This window comes from Bombina bombina, chromosome 5 (assembly GCF_027579735.1).
Source record: "Bombina bombina isolate aBomBom1 chromosome 5, aBomBom1.pri, whole genome shotgun sequence".
Lineage (NCBI taxonomy): Eukaryota > Metazoa > Chordata > Amphibia > Anura > Bombinatoridae > Bombina > Bombina bombina.
The window spans coordinates 134258105-134277791 of NC_069503.1; the positions used below are offsets into that span (position 1 = coordinate 134258105).

Here is a 19687-nt window from a genome sequence, read left to right on the forward strand (position 1 = left end):
ACTATCGCAAAATTAATAATTATTATAGAATTTTGTATTATACATTCAACTATCAAAAATGTACCTTTTAGTAGTAAACCTCTTCTGAAAATTGAAGGTTTTCCAAACCCACCACCGGCTATGCATGTTCATAGCCCAATCCTGGTGGATAACCCAGGTTCGAATATGGCGGAACATTGCAGCAATCCGCATGCGCGAGCTTGCAGAGTCATCGTTTATGTAATTAACGGTGTATCTCTGTACAAACCAACAGACCCGCTGTATCAGGGGCGGGATATGCGCATGCGCAAGTGTCACAATCAGTCTACGCATGCGCAGGGTGACGAAATCGTCACATAATGATATGCAGAAAATCTGCAACAGATTGGAGATTTCTATTCATCTTGACCGGCCCATATTTGAGGGTTGGATTGGGTGACGTAATAGGAGAAAATAAAAAGTATATTTTAAAATGTAGAGAAGCTTCGTTAGAGTGTAAAAGTAGGTGATCTCTTTTATATTACTAATTGTTATATGAAATGTGTGGTTTGGTAGTGCACACAAAAAAAAAGTTTTGGAATCCTTTAACCACATTCCCTAATCATAGCCCAAAACCACAATCCCTATTCATAGCCTAAAACACAATCCCTAACCATAGATTGAACCCTTATCCCTAGTCCTAATCCCAATACTTAGCCATAAATCTAATGCTAGCTCTAACTCCAAACCCTTATCCCAATCACTAACCCTAACCATAAGTAACCACGGCATTCTTACACTGGGATGTCATAAACATCAGGTGCTCATCATACTTGAGACCTGAGAGACGTGGTTGGTGCATACACAGAAGGAAGAAAAAGAGACCAGGTCCTCTTGCAAATCAACAGTTTATTCTACAGATGCAGATTACAGGTGCATTCCCAACTATCTGATGCATTTCGCACATGCGCACATGTGCTTCATCAGAGATCATGGTAAGCCCTCATACACACACATATATAGTGTAAAATAGCCAATCACAGAGAAGTTAGTACCTATGACGTATTAATTAGTTGCTTACTTATTCGTTAATTCAATTTCAGTTGCTATTTTGAGTTAGAGGATCAGTATTTAACTCTTAATTGGCCTAGCTAGTGTCTTTTTTTACATGTTATTTATTTTCTGGGTGGCTTATACACAGATAATGTTCTTACTACTAAGCTGAACACTAAAATCATCAAAGTCCTATACTTATCTATATTTACAATTGTGACCTTGCAGAGACCACATAAACTGTCAGCAAAACATCAGTTTTAATAAAGGGACACTGAACCCAAATTTTTCTTTCAAGATTCAGATAGAGCATGGAATTTTAAGCAACTTTCTAATTTACTCCTATTATCAATTTTTCTTCGTTCTTTTGCTATCTTTATTTTAAAAGCAGGAATGTAAATCTTAGCAGCCAGCCCATTTTAGGTTCAGCAGCACCATGGATAGCGCTTGCTTATTGGAGGCTTACTTTTACCCACCAATAAGTAAGCATAACCCAGGTTCTCAACCAAAAATGGGCCGGCTCCTATGCATCACATTCCTGCTTTTTAAATAAAGATAGCAAGAGAACGAAGAAAATTTGATAATAGGACTAAATTAGAAAGTTGCTTAAAATTGCATACTCTATCTGAATCATGAAAGAGAAAATTTGGGTTTAGCGTCCCTTTAAGCACTGGCCACTCAGAGCCGCACGGCACAGGGGAGGAGAGAGCAATACTGTTCAATAATTATTTTACACAATAAAAATGACTGTTTTGATGTTCAGTAAGCAAAGCGTAATTTTTAACTTATAGGTTTGGTTTCATAATTCTGTCTCTTTAACCACTTGCCATTGCATTACTTGTGTTACTTAAATCATTGGCAGTTAAAGGGTTACTGTAACACAGCCATATCGTTTTGACATTGCGATTTTTATGACTTTGAATGCAATTGACATTAGTCATGAAAAGAATCCCACACGTTGTGCGTCATATCAACAAATCACCTAAACGCTTTACAAGTTAATACATTTTTTGATGCATATAATTACCAACGTGTAACCTTAAGATGCTGTTATTTTATCTGATGCAAGAAATATCACTATTGAGTATTCTCTGAGACTAATGCATTACTATCATTCCTTGGAGTGGGCACCAAACATATTTTAGTATTAAACAAATAAATAAAATGAATACATAACACAATGATTTACATGTAACAGAGAAGTTATGTTCTTACAGTTTACAATAATTGTTGTCTCCAGGTCCGGGAGGGGTGACAAAATTATCATGTGAATGGGTCAACAGGGATACCTGGGTATGTGAGGCTGTTAAAGGTACATGAACTCAAAATCAAAAAGAGTATAAATAAAAATAAAAAAAAGATAAAAACGACAAAAATTTCCTTTTTTTTTTTTTTTTAACCTACTCTTAATATACTTTGTTGAAACTCACCTTTATATGAGTATGCACGTGTCATAAGCACTATACCACTGTTACAAACACTGGGGTTTGTAGGATATTCTCGTATATCATTGGAAAAATGGGATTGGAAAGGGATCACAATCTTTAAATCAAATACAACCGAGGTTAATAACTCCCATTATATTTTGGGGTAGATTTATCATACCCCGGGCAGACATGATTCGCTATAGCGGCTCATGTCCGCCCTGCATCGCTAAATGCCGACAGCATATGCTGTTGGCATTTAACATTGCACAAGCATTTCTGGTGAAATGCTTGTGCAATGCCGCCCCCTGCACATTCATGGCCAATCGGCCGCTAGCAGGGGGTGTCAATCTTCCCGCTTGTATCTGATCGAAATGATTACTGTCTGCCGCTTCAGAGGTGGCGGATGAGTTAAGGAGCAGCGCGGTCTTACAACTGCTGCTTCTCAACCTAAGTTTCCGGCAAACCGGAAATTTCGGGGGTAGATTGCAGCATACGCTTTTTGATAAATCTACCCCTTAATCTCCATTTCTCCATAATGGCCCAGTTAACAGCCAATAACGGATCACCGAAATCCAAAATGGGTTAATGGAGTTCATGTGTGCATTTTGCAATTGGATAGAGTGGTATTTATGATAGGTGTTAAATATTCTGAATGCCATTTGTATATGGGCATAATGGGTATACTGGTAATGTTTGCTCAATCATGTTTTTAAATAAGTTAAAAATATTGTCCATTTGTTAGAAAGCATATCTAAATAGGCTCAGTGGCTGCTGATTGGTGGCTGCACATACCCATAGATGCCTCATGTGATTGGCTCATCCATGTGCATTGCTGTTTCTTCAACAAATGATATCTGAAGAATGAAGCAAATTAAATAATAGAAATAAATTGTAAAGTTCTCTTTCTGAATCATGAAAGAAAAACTTTGGGTTTCATGTTACTTTAAGGATAGATAGGTAGATAGATAGATAGATAGATAGATGGACCTGCATACTGCACTGATAAGTCTCCTCTGCATTAAAATTGTACACATTCTGCACTCGCTTATGTATAGACTGGCTGCTATGGGCCCCCAGAACTTGGACCCTGTTGCCACTGCCCCTACTTCACCACTGATAGTTCCGCCCCTACTCCCAACTGTTCCACATAATGTGGTACTGTCACTGTCTGAGAACTCTCCCGTTCTGTCCCTTCTGCAGTGTTTTACATCTCCCAGTTTCTGTAAATGAACCCTGACTTTCAAAAAATAAAAAACAGCACCACCAAAACCTTCCACTTCCTTCTAATGCTTGTGGGCAAGAAGGCATGGAGTTGTCATGCAACAGAACTACTCCTGAAAACGCAATTCCCCATAAATCCTTCTGGCCTTCGCACAAGACTTACTAGTCTAGGCCAAAGTAAATCGATACTAACAGTATATGGCAACTGTTCTAATACAAACTATTATGGGGCCGTATATATCCCAAGAGTAAAGTGTACTAGAATGTCCCTTTAATTGAATGGATAGTAAATCAATTATACAAACTACACAACTTATTTGTTAAGTAAAAAAAAAAAAACAACAAATTGATTCAGTGTTGATGGCAACTTTTGTCATGTTCTCTGCATATATTTTGTCCTGGTTTTATCACAGACAACTTGGGTCATTTAACGGGACATAAAAGTACAATATTAAATTGCTCTAATTTGTAAAACCATTTACTCAAACGTAGTAACATAGATTTTTGTCTGCAGATAAATGTCATAGGCCCATCAAGTCTGCCCGATATTTCCTAAAAGTATAAGCTTATCTAGTTTGTAGGATAGCCTTATGCTTATCCCAGGCATTCTTAAAGTCCCCCACAGTGCTTGCCATTACCACCTTTTGTGGAAGTTTATTCCATAAATAAATCTAGAGCTGCAACAACTAATCGGCATAATCAATAATAATCGATTAGTTGGTTTGCAATTAGTTGGTTTGTGCACAACACCAGCTGCTTCACTCCAATGAGCTCCTGCACATGGTATTGTGTTTTATGGTTATGTCCTTAGCCTAAAGGACGCCTACAAAACGTATACTTTTCACTTTTTCAGGACACTAAGTTTCATTTTAAGTTAACTACTCCTGGCTTATGTGCAACCCAGATATAATAAGAGTCATAATTTGGATTGTTTATATTAAATCAGGTGATTTGGGACTATGCTTTGCATGATATAGCGCTGAGCTTGTTATTTACACCTAGCCCCTAGATTGATGGCATTTGTTATATGAATTGATGTCACTATTACCTGTTTGCACTATTTTTTTGCGGATCGTTTGCTATTTGCTGATTATATGTACTCTATAGATAAATGTGTAAAGTTGTGTACTGATACTGATGTTGTCTTTAGCCCTCTTGCCTTTTTTTGTTTTTTTATATTTTTATTTAATTGCAATATGTACCAAATTCAACCTCTGTAACATAAATTAGCGAAATCAGTAACCCAACAAACCTGTATGCCCACTATATACCGATAATGCTCCTGTTTAAATCCCTTAAAGAGACATACACACGTGATGTAATTACTAAACCCATTTTGTTTGTAATAAATGGTCAACATTTAGTTTTTCGATTAGGAATTTGTAACAACACAAAAAAAAACGATTTTGTGTTGTTTTTCGGGAGGTATTAAAACCAGGTTTGCACCTTTATATCCCTTTAAATACCCTCAATTCTAATGGATAAGAATAGGTAAAGCGCTAGCAGCAGATCAGATTAGTAAAAAAAAAGTAAATTGCTCTAGCGCCATGCAGTTTCTCTTGACGATTTGTAAAAAGATATGCGTAACACAAGAAATGACTAATTAAAGGCACCATTTAAAAATGTACATATATTATAAAAGGAACAGCTCAGTTTAAAAATGTTAATAACAGAAAATAGGCAAATATACATAATACTCTTGTGATTAAATACTCTTGTGATTAAAGATCTTGGATTCTACCCTTTTTTACTGTCCCATCTGCATAATTTTAAGAAAAATGCTTTTTTCAAGAACACAAAGGGCGTCCTCTTCCCTGCAATCAGACCTGTCATTAAAGGGCAATCGTCTTCTGTAGGAGGCTTTTTTCTGGTGAGACAGAAAGCTGCAGAATCAATTAGAACAAGGTTATTAAGTGGCACTGTCAAGTGAATTATATGGCAATAGATCCTTTCATATAGCACCTGCCAACTACACAGAAACGAAACATTAAGATATTTGTGTCTGATTATGCACCCATGAGAAAGATTTGTTTTATTCCAGCTATGTCTATATATACAAATTCCTTTTCTGGCTCCTAATATTCTGATACAGGTATACCTCACTTTACAGCGCTTCACTTTACAGCGATTCGCTAATACAGCGCTTTGTGGAGCTGAAGTTCAACCTCCAAAGATTTTGAAATAGTGCTGTAATCATCGTGAGATTGTGATATAAGTGACTGGCACCATTTTGTTATGCGCAGTTCACTCTGTTTACAGCATTACAGTGCAAACTGTGTCTCAGTGTTATAATCTGGCAAATTTTACTACAGTCATTGTCACTAATTTACAAGTACAGTATTTACTGAATACTGTACTGTGCTAGTGTTAAACTCAATGTAGCACTATTGCACCCCTAATATATACTAGTTCAAACATGTTTTTAAGTTTTTAAACACACTGGCAAGTGAAAAGAAAGCTAAAACTGCCTTGTTTCACTTTAAGGCGGTTTTCACTTTACAGCGGGGCTCCGGTCCCTAACCCGCTGTATGAGCGGGGTATACCTGTATATGTTCCACTCTTAAAGGGATATGAAACCCACATTTTTATTTTTATTTTTTTTTTCAATAATTTTTTATTGAAGATTTTTAAACAGTACAGCAAACATTAAAAGTCACGAGTGATACAGTTTTAAGCACAGTAACACACCAGATACATAAACAAGTAGCATTGAGATTAGTAATTGAAATAGTGAGTGACATGAGCTTCTGAAATCTTCATTTTGTAGTAATAGTAGCATAATGAGGTGACTACTGAGCTGACCACATGTGGGTCTCATGGGCATAAAAATAGAATAGACATGGTAGTCTCTAGAAAGGCCACTCCAGGGCCTTATGATGAGATAGCATCAAAATATATATAGGGGGGGGGGCAGTCAGCGGGCAAAGAGCCGCTATAAATATAAGAAGATAAGGGGAAAGGAAAAGGGGGGGGGGCGTGTCGCAATAAACATTAGTAACTTAGGAGGAAATATGATGTATGAAAATACAATGGCTTCTTGACCCTTGAGTATATGATATTTTCCATGAGTCGTTCCCTCAAAAAACACCCAGAGGCCCTCTCAAACCAGATCTATCGTATTGATGGAATAGGGATAGATAGTCAGTTGTAGTGTACTCAGGAACAGAGTAAAGACATAAAAAGCAGCAGATATGTATAAGAGCAATTACATAAACAGTTTATATCTGTGAAATAGACTACTAAAATAAAAACTAGTTACATACAGACATAGAACCCATTTAGTTTATGATAAGTGAGGGACAAACATTTAATCTCTAAAGCATTCCTATTTCAGACTCCTCCAGTGAGGTAGTATGCTTAAATGAGACAATAGGTACTGTCTGAACAAATTACTATCCAGCACTCCTAATGTCTACCAGTATGTCTCGATAAAAAACAAAAACAAAGGCTGTAGAGTATACTGGATATACATCCTAAGTTGTGAAAACTACAGTTTTGTACTGGAGTATCTATTACCATTTAAGTCTTATATAAATAAAGGGTCACACATGCGCCTAACTAAATTAATATAGCAAAAAATGGGCAATAATAATGACGATGGTTACTCTAAAATCTTATTACCTTTACATTTATAACCGTTAGGGATCAGTCGCTGATAACCCTCCATAAACATGAAGTAGGGGCATATGTAACATCAGATCATATAGAAATTGGGCTTGAGACTACAAACTGTGGTATAAAAATGGATAGGTACTGCAGACTAAACCCATTCTTACTTATGGGTAAATAAAGGCCTAGGGATAGTGTATATTATACTCTCACCTGAAAAGGACTATATAGGGCGGACATCCTAGTGTATACTTCTAACTAAGAGCATAAATCGTTCTAAAATTACAACCCTATCATATCCCAGAAGCATGTACTATAGGATACACCACCATAAGTGCGTGCAGTTTCTAAGCATACCGTGCTGAATGAGATATTAAAACAAGTAAAACCTATGGAGTAGCCTGTAGCAAAAAGCTGTAGAAGAGGGACACTGAAATGCGTAGCATTTTCTTAGTAGGTGTTCTGATGAATATATTATCCTAGTAGACAATCTAAATATCTTAAAGGTAGCTAAATGCGAAAAATCAAGCTGTAACATAGCTTGAAATTATTAAGCTAATGTTGGACTTTTTCTAGGTACATAAATATAATAACGCTTCGAAACAAACATAAAATGTACAGCAATGTATAGTAAATATCTAATCAAAATAGGCATTAAGAATTAACGGAGTCAAACTTCAATATATATATCAAAAGTAAGTCTTGCTTTTTGTTAGTATTTTGTATATGCTCTGTTAGTCCGGTTGTTTTAGACACTGTCTATGGGTGCGTTATGGAAGGAGAACTGGGGTTAAACTTTGCAGCCGCATTGTGTATTCGGTCTTCTTAATCAGGTATGTAGGAGTCTCACTGCTATCCTATCCCTGAGTCTGTCCGGCCTGTCGCACTGCTGCTGGTATCCCTGTAATAGATGAGAAGATAGAGAGGCAAGGTTTTCAAAGTAGCAGGGAGTAGCCAAGACTACCGCACTGTCCAGAGCTCATCACCAGGCAGAAGATACATGTGGATATATTGCGCAGTCAAGCCACAGGAGCCGGCCGCACTCCCGTAGCCAGTAGTGATGTGTGTGAGGCTGATCGACAGTGACCCCCCATCCTGATCTACCAAGCCATCAGGAATACGGAGGTTGATCTGGATGAGCGCCTTACAGGTGGTGGCCAAATAATAATTTATCTCTGTCGATGCTAAGGGCAAGTGCGTGGCCTCAGGGGGTAACGTTGTAATCAGGCTGGTAACCGGATAGTCTGTTGACAGTGTTGAGGGGATAGATTCCTGAGAACACTGAGTTTCGGTACTATCTTCTGCAACGCCATGTTTGATGGTTTCCATGAGGTCATGAAAACCCCGTTCTGCTTTGTCCTCTAATTCCACCAAGAGATTAAAGAGATCTAAATAGTTGTCCTCCATGCTGAGGCTGTAGAGAGATATTCCTTTTTTACCCGGGGAGTCCGGGGGGAGAAATCACGGTCGACTTTGGGTAGGCCCCTCTCTGATAGTAATACAAACAGTCCAGCTTTCTGTCTTTAATATATCGCCAGCTGCAAAATCTTTCTCAGAATGTAGTGCTGATGGTTTGCAGAGGGAGTATAAATCGTAAATAATAGTAGTGACTGTCTAAAGATGATATATCTAGCTTATTGTGTATATTATGCTAGGAGCCTCTGAATGTGCGACCGGTCATGTCAGCCTCTTAGGCACGCCCCCCGAAACCCACATTTTTTTATTTCATGATTTAGACAGAGCTAGTCATTTTAAGCAACTTTCTAATTTTCTGCTACTGTCAATTTTTCTTTATTCTCTTGGTATCTATATTTGTAACAGAGTATTGAAAGCTTAGGAGCCAGCCCATTTTTGTTTCAGCACCCTGGATAGCGCTTGCTGATTGGTGGCTACATTTAGTCACCAATCAGCAAGCACTACTCAGGGTGCTGAACCTAAAATGGTCCGGCTCCTAAGCTTTCATTTCTGCTTTTCAAATAAAGATAGAACACAGAAAAATTGATCATAGGAGTACATTAGAAAGCTGTTTAAAATTGCATGCTCTATCAGAAGTATGAAAGAAAAAATTTGGGTTTAGTATCCCTTTAAGTGACAAATCTCGACCACGCCTCTAAAACACCCCTTGAATTACCACGGAAACTTACGAAACGCTGGAAATGAAGACCTCACAAGTGTTTATGAAACGAGCACACTATACTATAAGTATTTAGCTGTACTGCCTACCAGCAACATCTGCAGTTCTTATCATTTTCACGCCTCCACTTTTGAAATATACCAAGTAACCGTCAATGAGTAACGCAGCTGATTAGCAACAGGAAGCAGGTGGCACAAATAAATAACATTTGTAGTGTTAGCATTATTCAAATAGGTGAAAGCTAAGGAAGTGAATTAATAAAACTGGAAGCTGAAGTAGATTACTGTACTCACCTGAGAGTTTTCAGAAGTAGCCACTGGTCACAGCTGAGATATTATAGTGCACGATTATGAAGGATGGGTAATGTATATAAGTTCGTTACTCACCATATTCAGAGGCAGGGTTTTGATAATCTTGTACTGCTTTTTAGGCTCCAGCTTGTATATGTGACGGTCGGTTATTAGCAGCGCTCTGTCTTTGCACTTGTTAAAACGATTTACCTTAAAAAAAAAAAATAATTGATAGGCTCAGAGGCTTAGTTTGTTATTTTTAGCAGACCTAATATTCATTTTCACCATCCTTCCTTCATTCCATATCATTAGATTTTTCAGCAACAACACATTTGTAGACCCTCCCACAAGGAGTTTTCCAAAGCAAGCAACAGATATAACAAATTGATTATGTTACAAACGCCTTACCTGTAGCACTAGTGTACCTACTAGATCTACAAGTAGCACATCAATCTCGCTACAAATAACAGTGGTATTTAGTGACTTTCTATACCTTGAATCGGACCAAACCAGGCCTGTCCTTTGGGCAGAGCGACAGGGGCTCCGCACATTGGAGGCGGGGGGGGGGGGGGGGCGGCCCACAATGTCAGGAGTGAGGATATGAGAAGGTGAAATGTGCATCCAGTATTTAGTTTATTATACAAGGGGGAGTAATATATAGGGGTCAATTTATTAAGCTCCGTATCGCTGCTCCATAACCTGTCCGCCTGCTCTAAGGCGGCGGACAGAAATTAACCCGATCGAATACAATCGGGTTGATTGACACCCCTTGCTAGCGGCTGATTGGCCGCAAATTTGCAGGGGGCGGCATTGAACCAGCAGTTCACAAGAACTGCTGGTGCAATAATAAATGCTGAGAGTGTATGCTGTCGGCATTTATCGATGTGCAGCGGACATTATACGCTATATCGTATCATGTCTGCTCGCATATTAATAAATTGACCCCATAGTGTTTTTCTTTATATAGGTAACACTATTCGGGGGGGTTACTGAGCATGAGTGAGAGTTCACAACTTATACATATGTCTTTTGTGATTGGCTGATGCCTGTCACATGATACAGAAGGCAAAAATTTACCAGAAAAAAAAAACTATTACTCACTAGAAAAAATAAATAGTTATTGGATTGTCTGTTAATTATGAAGTCCTACTGTATTTAATGGTCATGTGTTTAATGTTTAAGATGTCTTAGGCAATTAAAGTTTAACTGTGGTGGAGGTCTTAGGTGCCATCCCAGTTAGGGTTAAATTGTTCTGGGTCAGTAAAAATGATCCTTTACATAAAAATGCCAGTTATTTTTTTTTGTAGCTCCTTCATTGCATCATATTGCATGGTACTCTATTTAGTGCTTCCACTCGCAGATACGCTCTAACTTCCGATATCACGTTAACTTCTTCTCCCCATAGACTTCAATGGTGCATGCAAACTGTAAATGTATACACATATATATACATTAAAGGGACACTAAACCCACATTTTTTTCTTTCATGATTCGGATGGAGCATGCAATTTTAAGCAACTTTCTAATTTACTCCTAATATTAAATTTTCTTTGTTTTCTGGGTATCTTTATTTAAAAAGCAGAAGTGAAAGCTTAGGAGCCAGCCCATTTTAGGTTCAGTTCCTGGGTAGCGCATGCTGATTGGTGGCTAATAGCCACCGATTTAGCAAGCACTATCCAGGGTGCTGAACCAAAAATGGTAACGATACCAGGAGAACAAATAAAAAATGATAATAGGAGTAAATTAAAAAGCTGCTTAATATTGCATTCCCTATCTGAATCATGAAAGAAAAAATTTGGGTTTAGTATCCCTTTAATACACATATTTAGACATGTATATGTATGTGTATATATATATATATATATATATATATATATATATATATATATATATTATAGCTCTTTCCATTCAAATACCTTATCATATACCATATACCTTTTAACCCTTATAACTTTTTTTGTGTGAATATTTATATGAATAACTTTTATTAGAGGGTGTATATTTGAGTATTTTAGTTTTCGCTTGTACCGTGTTGCTTACTTTTTTTTTATACGCAATATTGCGTGCATGCTAATATTAACGTACCACTTGTAATATGGCCCATAATAAGTAGCTTATTTTAATATTTTATAAATACTATTTGTGTGGGTGTTTGTATGTATGTATGTGTACACATACTCACACACATATATATATATATACACAGTATATATATATATATATATATATATATATATATACACACACACACATCCCTCATCTTAATGTGCTTTACAAAGTTTGATCTTAGATAATAATAATTTCTGTACAAAAGTCTTTTCTCATGAAATATAAACTCATCACACTAAATGCATCAAATTAAATACAAAAGTCCCGTAGCTTTTATATTTCACTGTAAAGAATTAGAATCACTCTTCTGTGATGTTTAGCAAAAGCACTCAGTGAGCTGATTTACTGATTAGTAATGGAATTTATAATGCTATATAATCAATTCAAGTGTTTCTCATTCTTAAACATTGTTAAATAGATAAGAGGAAGGAGCTACGCTGAATTAACAATGTCTAGAAGAAAGGTCATCTATTTTTTTTAAATCTCTTTGGAAATTTCCTTACATGTGTTCAGGAGCAGTCACATGGAAAGAGTTGTCTGCTTGGAAGCTCCCCCAAGATACAGATGACGTCACTCATATCATCCCCGTATCACACATGTGCAACATGCAGGTCTCTGCAGTGTTATCAATTTCCATGGCAACCGGATTGTTCCCTTCCATTCTGCCTAAAATTCCCATGTGAGGTACCTCTTGTGGAATTTGGTGGGGTTTTGGAATTCAAATCCATTTCAAAAGGTTTAAAAACTCTATTAAAAGCTAAATACTACAAGGTCTTCAAATGCATCTGTGGACAATTAACACCCTCTATACTTGCATGGGACAAACCAATATTGGGCTTCCAAATTTCCAATCAATTGGAAAACAAGTGTTGACCTGTTTTCAGCATTTTCTAGTTCCATGAGTAGGCTTTACCTGGCAAAGAACTTGCAGCAATGCCCCTGTTCAGCCGACTAGCAGAGAAGGGGAAATTCATTTTACAATAATAATTATAACCCACATTTCACAGTGTTTTTTTTACTTCTGTAGTGTAGTTTTTAACAATTTCTACTGTGAGCATTTGGGGTTTTTTTCTGGGTAACTTCAATAGACATTTACATTTTTCCATAAAATATGTTTCTTGTAGAACAATTTTGTTTCGATTTAGTAATACAATTTCTTTCATAAAATAATGATGGTCCACAGTCCTCCAAAATCATATGGGATATATTTCTCGCCACTAGGAGGAGGTCATGAACCCATACAAGATATTTGCAGAGATCCTTTAGAGGCAATATCCATTGGTATCCCTTTAATTCCATTGTATGAGTGATTTATATTTATGCACATACATTTATCATGCAGACACTGAGCATTAATTATTAATATTTTCATTTACTATGCACTTTGTATATGTACTTTGTCAGTATACACAGTCTGCTTTCTCTGGACATGGACTAACAAGTACCTAACGTGTACTTATGTGTACCACATAGCAATCTAACTATGTGCAAATACTTAAAGGGACATTCCAGTCCAAATTTAAATGCACATACATTTATTACATCTTTGAATAGAAACATATTTGCAATATACACGTGCTGGCAAAAATGCTTCTTGTAAAAGTTATCACTGTTTTAGTGTTAATATTTTTCTCTGCACGTTTATGTGAAGCATAGCTAGATATTGTCACTGCACCCACATTTTTAATACTGCAGCTGCTCAGATCATCAGTGGGGCTTGTATCATGTCAGCAATTAATAAAATGGAGTCATTTGCAGATGGTACAAGCACCTTAGGCTCTCTGAGCAAGTGCTGGGTTTAAAATGCTGGTGCACGGTGCATACTTAAATACACTTTTGAAACAACTATAGCTTTTATTAGAAGCATTTTGGCTAATGCATGTCTATTACAAAATTGCTGCTATTCAATACCGAAATGCACCCATGTGGTTTCCAATCTTTGCTGGAATATCCCTTTAAGTAGGTACATGTATACTACATCTGATGCTTATGTTTCTACATTTCAGGTTCTACCCTTAAAATAGTTTGGATATCCAGACTGATTCTCTTATCCTTTAAGAGATTAAGGGGTCTATCTATCAAGCTCTGTATGGAGCCTGAAGCTTGAACCTTCGTATGGAGCTTGAAGCTCACCAGAAACACCAGTTATGAAGCAGCGGTCTAAAGACCACTGCTCCATAACCTGTCCGCCTGCTCTGAACAAGCAGACAGACATCGCCGCATTTCAACTCAATCGAGTATGATCGGGTTGATTGACCGTAAATCTGCAGGGGGGCGGCATTGCACCAGCAGCTCACAAGAGCTGCTGGTGCAATGTTGAATACGGAGAGCGTATTGCTCTCCGCATTCAGCGAGGTCTGTTGGACTTGATCTGCAATGTCGGATCAGGTCCGACAGACCTTTGTTAAATAGGCCAACTAAGTGTTTGGTTTTTTTTTTATCTCTTTGAGTCCCTCTGATTGACCAGCTGTCCTATATAAATGTTGTCTATGATCTTTAAGAGCACAACATTTACAAAAGGATTTGTAGGATAGGGGCAAATTTAGGTCTAGTACCTGTGTAATCTCAGGGTTAAGAGATTTTACCCAAATCTGTTTTTATCCAAGAGATTTACAGTCCTACCATGGATTACATATCACTAAACATACTGGATTCCCTCTTGTATAATGGGAACTTCCTCACAGTCTTTTTCCTTTAATCAAGGATCAGTTTATAGACCTCTAGGGTTCTTATCTTGCAATACATAGGGATTATTTTCAGTATCTGAAGGGTCTATTACTCTGTTTTGGGCAGAGAGGAATTATAGATCCTTACTGCCAATCCTTATTGGAATTATAGATCCCTTTTGGCTATACTTGTACTAAATACCAATCAAGAGATGGTTGTTCCTTCATTGTGTTCAGATCCTGTTAACTCTAGGTAGCGAATATTACATAATCTGATTAAAGTAAACACTTTAAAGTTCTATCTCCAAGCAACTATAGATTTTAGTTTAACTTCTAGTTTGTTTTTTCACTACTAAATCTAGTAAGGGGCAGAAAGGTAGCATTTGCCTCTTAACTTAGAAGAAGGGATTCAAGACTTTCTTGACGGTTAGAAGGTCACCTTTCAAAGAGTATTACAGCTCTCTCTTCAAGAGGAATTGCAACATTGAGGGTTTTTGAAATATTTTACATCTTTGGAACAGATTTGCAAAGCTGCAACATGTCTTATCTGCATACTTTTCTCAGAGTTTATCGCTTGAGGTTTTGCTTCTTCATAAGCAGCTTTTGGCAGGAAAGTCCTTTAGACCACAGTGTCGACTGGTGGTGGGAAATATATCCCATATGTTAAAGGGATAGTCAAGTCCAAAAAAAAACTTTCATGTTTTAAATAGGGCATGCAATTTTAAACAACTTCCCAATTTACTTTTATCACCAATTTTGCTTTGTTCTCTTGGTATTCTTAGTTGAAAGCTAAAACTAGGAGGTGCATATGCTAATTTCTTAGACCTTGAAGACTGCCTCTAATCTGAATACATTTTTACCACTAGAGGGCATTAGTTCACGTTTCATATAGATAACATTGAGCTCATACACGTAAAGTGACCTAGGAGTGAGCACTGATTGGCTAAACTGCATGTCTGTCAAAAGAACTGAAATAAGGGGGCAGTCAGCAGAAGCTTAGATACAAGATAATTACAGAGTTAAAACGTGTATTATTATAACTGTGTTGGTTATGCAAAACTGGGGAATGGGTAATAAAGGGATTATCTTTCTTTTTAAACAACAAAAATTCTGATGTTGACTGTCCCTTTAAGGACGACTGTGGACCATCATCATCCAGAAAGAAAATAATTTATCAGGTAAGCATAATTTATTTTTTTACTGCCTTTTTTACTTTAATATGTCCTTTATTTGTTTCATATTATTTTTAAATAGCAATTTTGTGAGAGCCCTAGTGTAATATATGCATCTCTTTCATATACTTAAATGGAGAGCTAAGGAAGACACACTGTTCTCAAGGTAAAAACTGCCTTTAGACAATTTCATAGTACTGGCGATATTTCTTACAGAATCTTACAAGCTCAGAGACCTTTAGATAATCGGGCCCCTAGTGACTTATTAAAAAGAAAATCTATACAATATCTAAAATACTAACAGCACTTTTATCTGTCTTAAATGTGCATTCAAGTGAAAATATATTATAATAATCACTCTGCAAAGAATTCAGTTCCACCTCCTTGCCAAACAAAAAGAACAATTTCTATTTGGCATTGCCAGAGGACCAGACTTGCATCGTCTGACCAGATAGTTTGTAGTTAAAGAAATCTGCAAGATGTTCACATAGTTAAAACTGTAGATTATGAAACATGGCTGGGAATAAACATATTCTCTATTCAAAGTTATTTATTGGTCAAATTAAATTTAATTTATTAGCCAAAAGAAATGGACAAAATTGCAGATGTTGTTAACAGCCTAAATTCCTTAAAACTTGTTTATGAAACAAATATTTCATGGAAAATTTTTTGGAAACATTGCAACTTGAAATTGTCGAATTTCACAGCTTCGAGTTGTACGTTCAGCTCTATTATAATCAAAAGAAATCAATAGACTCGGCACAAGAACCTTGTAACCGCCCACTCAATGCTCGGGGATAGAAGGAGTTGCACTGTGAAGGATACCATAATTTCAAAACAATTTAAAATGAGAAAAAAAAAAAATTTAAAACAGAAAGTGGAGCCGCTTCTCTGACTATGGGCCGGATTCTATAAAGCTCTCTGGGCTGGCAATATTATTAAAGACTGATCTCCAGTACTTCTATTTCCCTGGTGGAATGATCTAAAGGGTTTCTCGCTTAGGAGGGTTTACTGCATTTTCATATGCGGAGGAAATGCATACAAATATAACAAATAATTGAACAATTTACACAAAAATACACAGGAAAAAATTGCATTATTAAGGTGCTTTAAAAAAATTATAATTTATCAAAAACTTAAAATTTGTAGGAATAAATCATATTAAATATGAACAGCATAAATCGTAATTTAAGTACACTGGATGTGCAAAAACACATATAAATTCATACTTCTAAGTACAAAATACAAAGAATAATTGCTGTAAAATTGGCCGAACATGGGTGTTCCACAGGCATATATATGAAATTGTCTCTCAAATCTCAGCGCAATTCTGGAAACATTTTCGCCCTATAGATCTTACTGTTTTTTCTTGCAAATTAAAAGGTGGCAAACTTTTATCAAAATACTCAAACACGAAATTACTCTGAAAGGAAAACCTATGGATACGAAAATACTAGCAATTTTTTTTTTTTTTTTTTAATAATTTTTTTATTGAGGTAACAATGACATACATAGATAGTAATATATATATTCATGGCAACATACCTATTAGCATACATTAATTATTTTACTGTTGGTACATAGGCATGTCTTGGAACAATACACAGCAACAAAAATTCCTAGCAGTAGGAAATGCGGAAGGCCATGAGCAGTACCTCTTTTTATATTTAGATATGCCAACGTGGACAAAGCATAACATAAACAAATGCTAGTCATAAGACCCAGTTTTCGTATCCAAGCTCTAAAAGAAAAGCCTTAGGTCATCTTTTGTCCATACCATAGGGAACAACTTAGGAATATAATACTCTAGAGCTACTTGGTGCAGTGCATATTTAGGTAGCAGAAATACAATAGTTCTATAGTAATGAGTAAACCCAGTTTCAAGAGAAACCGGGCCCCTCCTAGCCTTAGGTGCTTTATACAAAGATGGATAAATTAGTAGTCTATGTAACATTCACATTGCTGGAGGATCATTCTTAGGCCACAGAGAATCTCAGGAACACTATTTTAGTTCTGGTTGCGTCTTAGATAGAGACCTCCATTAATACTTATATGTAAAATAATAACCTCCTATGTAGTATAACGTAGAGAACATCAAACATTGTTAAAAAGGTATATGGAAGTAATAACATTACGCTCATATTCCAGGGACATACATATAATAAAAGCAAATGAACAACCAGGCTGTATATAGATAAAATAAACCCTGTATAAGCTAGCATTCCACTTTTAGGATATCAGATTAAGCTTCCATGGGGAGCATACACTATTTCTTGCAGGGGCCTAATTGAATATTTATGCTGAAAAAAAGCCTCTCTGGAGGTACATTTGAAACCATAGATAAAGGCTATATCCCCAGTGGGGGTAACATAATAGCTTAGTCCTTTAAGTCAAATGATTCCCTATAGGGGACTTATATGCACAGGTTATCCTAGTAATAAAGCCTTTACTTGGCACTCAGCAGTAATCCAGAGTCTGCCTCGAGGCATTCCAGTACCTTAGCCCACACCTTGCCTAATGCACAGACCAGGGAGCAGCCAGTCCTGACGACCACAAAGTCTCACCAGGAGCCAGGGGGAACCGCCACCTTGAGCAGGGGTTATCCGGGTCCCCCCCCCCCGCCCGTATATGCCATCTAGGAAGAGTCCAGCTTCCCCCACTGCTCCGGGCTGAAAATCGCAAGCTGCCGGTAAGCACCACTCTCGCCGTGAATCAGCCACATACCAAGCGGTCTCCCTTATCCATTCTCCGGATTCTATGGCCATTTGCCACAAATTTACCTCCGTGCACAGTTCCTTGCGGCCATTGAAGTGAACAGGGTCCCCCCCCAGGGGGCCGGCCGCACTCCCCGGGACCGGGACCGCTGTATAGGTTAAGGATTCCCCACTGGCTCTCGACTCTAGGTACACCAGAGTTTTCTCTGCAGCAAGCTGGGTCGTAGATGGTTGGGAAGTTTCTCCTTTGCTATTAGTGTTTGCCGCCATCTCCACCTCTAGTTTAGACAGTGCCGTCTCCCTATGCACCTGTTCCATGCGGGACGCAAGGCGGTCCAATCTGCTGCAAAGCCTGCGCTCGAATTCAAGGAGCAGGTCCCCTATGATGATAGAGATATCCCCCATATTGCAGCACTTTAAGCGGGTTCAGGTAGATAGATGCAGAGGTACTACACTTACTCTGCTTACCCCGGTTCCCCGGGGGGGGTGCTGAGTTCTCTGTCCCTGTAGGCCGCCAAGAGATCTCTGCGGTCCAGCCTGGGAGGTCTTTCTTCTCTCAATAAACTTATATTCCAATCCAGTAAAGTATTATCAGATTCGTGTTAGTCTATTTCTCTCTGGATGGATGTGAAAAATTGCAATTACAAGGCGGTTTGTAATTTTCCTATGCAGAGCTCCCAGTTAAGCAGCCATTCTAGGCCATGGCCCGGACACGCCCCCAATACTAGCAATTTTAACGTACAGTGCACTGAAAACAGCATAATTTGATTTGTATTGGGCGTAATATTAAATATTAAACATATGCCAGAGTCTCTCTGTATACTTTGTTCTCCATTGCAAACTTTTACCTATTAGAGGGCTCTCATTATTGGTATGGGACACATCTCACCACTCAGAGGGACAGTCCCTTTTTAAATAGAATTCCATGAGGGCTGCCCCTGTGAGTGTTGGAGTGGAAAACCTGGCAATTTTTTTAAACTGAGCCCCTATGAGTCCTTCCCTCAGAGGATATTCACAGCCTTCCTGTACAAATATGGTGGCAGTTGATGACCATCTTGAAAACCCTGACTTCATTTTGTAAAGGCAAATCCATTCAATTTCTTGAAATTGTGAACTTTCCTTCACAGGGGGGACACAGAGGGGCCAGTCATAATGCTGGTCAAACTGTGACCCACCAGGTTCCCCTGTAACAATGCCACTACTGATTACAGGAACAGAGGGACCTGAGACAAGTGGGCCCAGTCTAAAGTTACACTGCTGCCTTTAACTTTAAATAGTGAGACACAATGCCTAGACAAGGGGGCCTATTTATTATGGTGCGAGCAGACATGATC

The 19687-nt window shown here is 37.7% G+C and overlaps 1 protein-coding gene across 1 annotated transcript in view; it reads right to left on the reverse strand.

Moving 5' to 3' along the window:
• The window catches only part of MYO1G (myosin IG), a 793301-nt gene that overhangs the window by 225282 nt on the left and 548332 nt on the right, over nt 1–19687 (reverse strand). The window contains exon 20 of the mRNA XM_053713702.1: nt 9789–9902. Coding sequence (XP_053569677.1) covers nt 9789–9902 — 114 coding nt within the window. The remainder of the gene's footprint in view (nt 1–9788; nt 9903–19687) is intronic.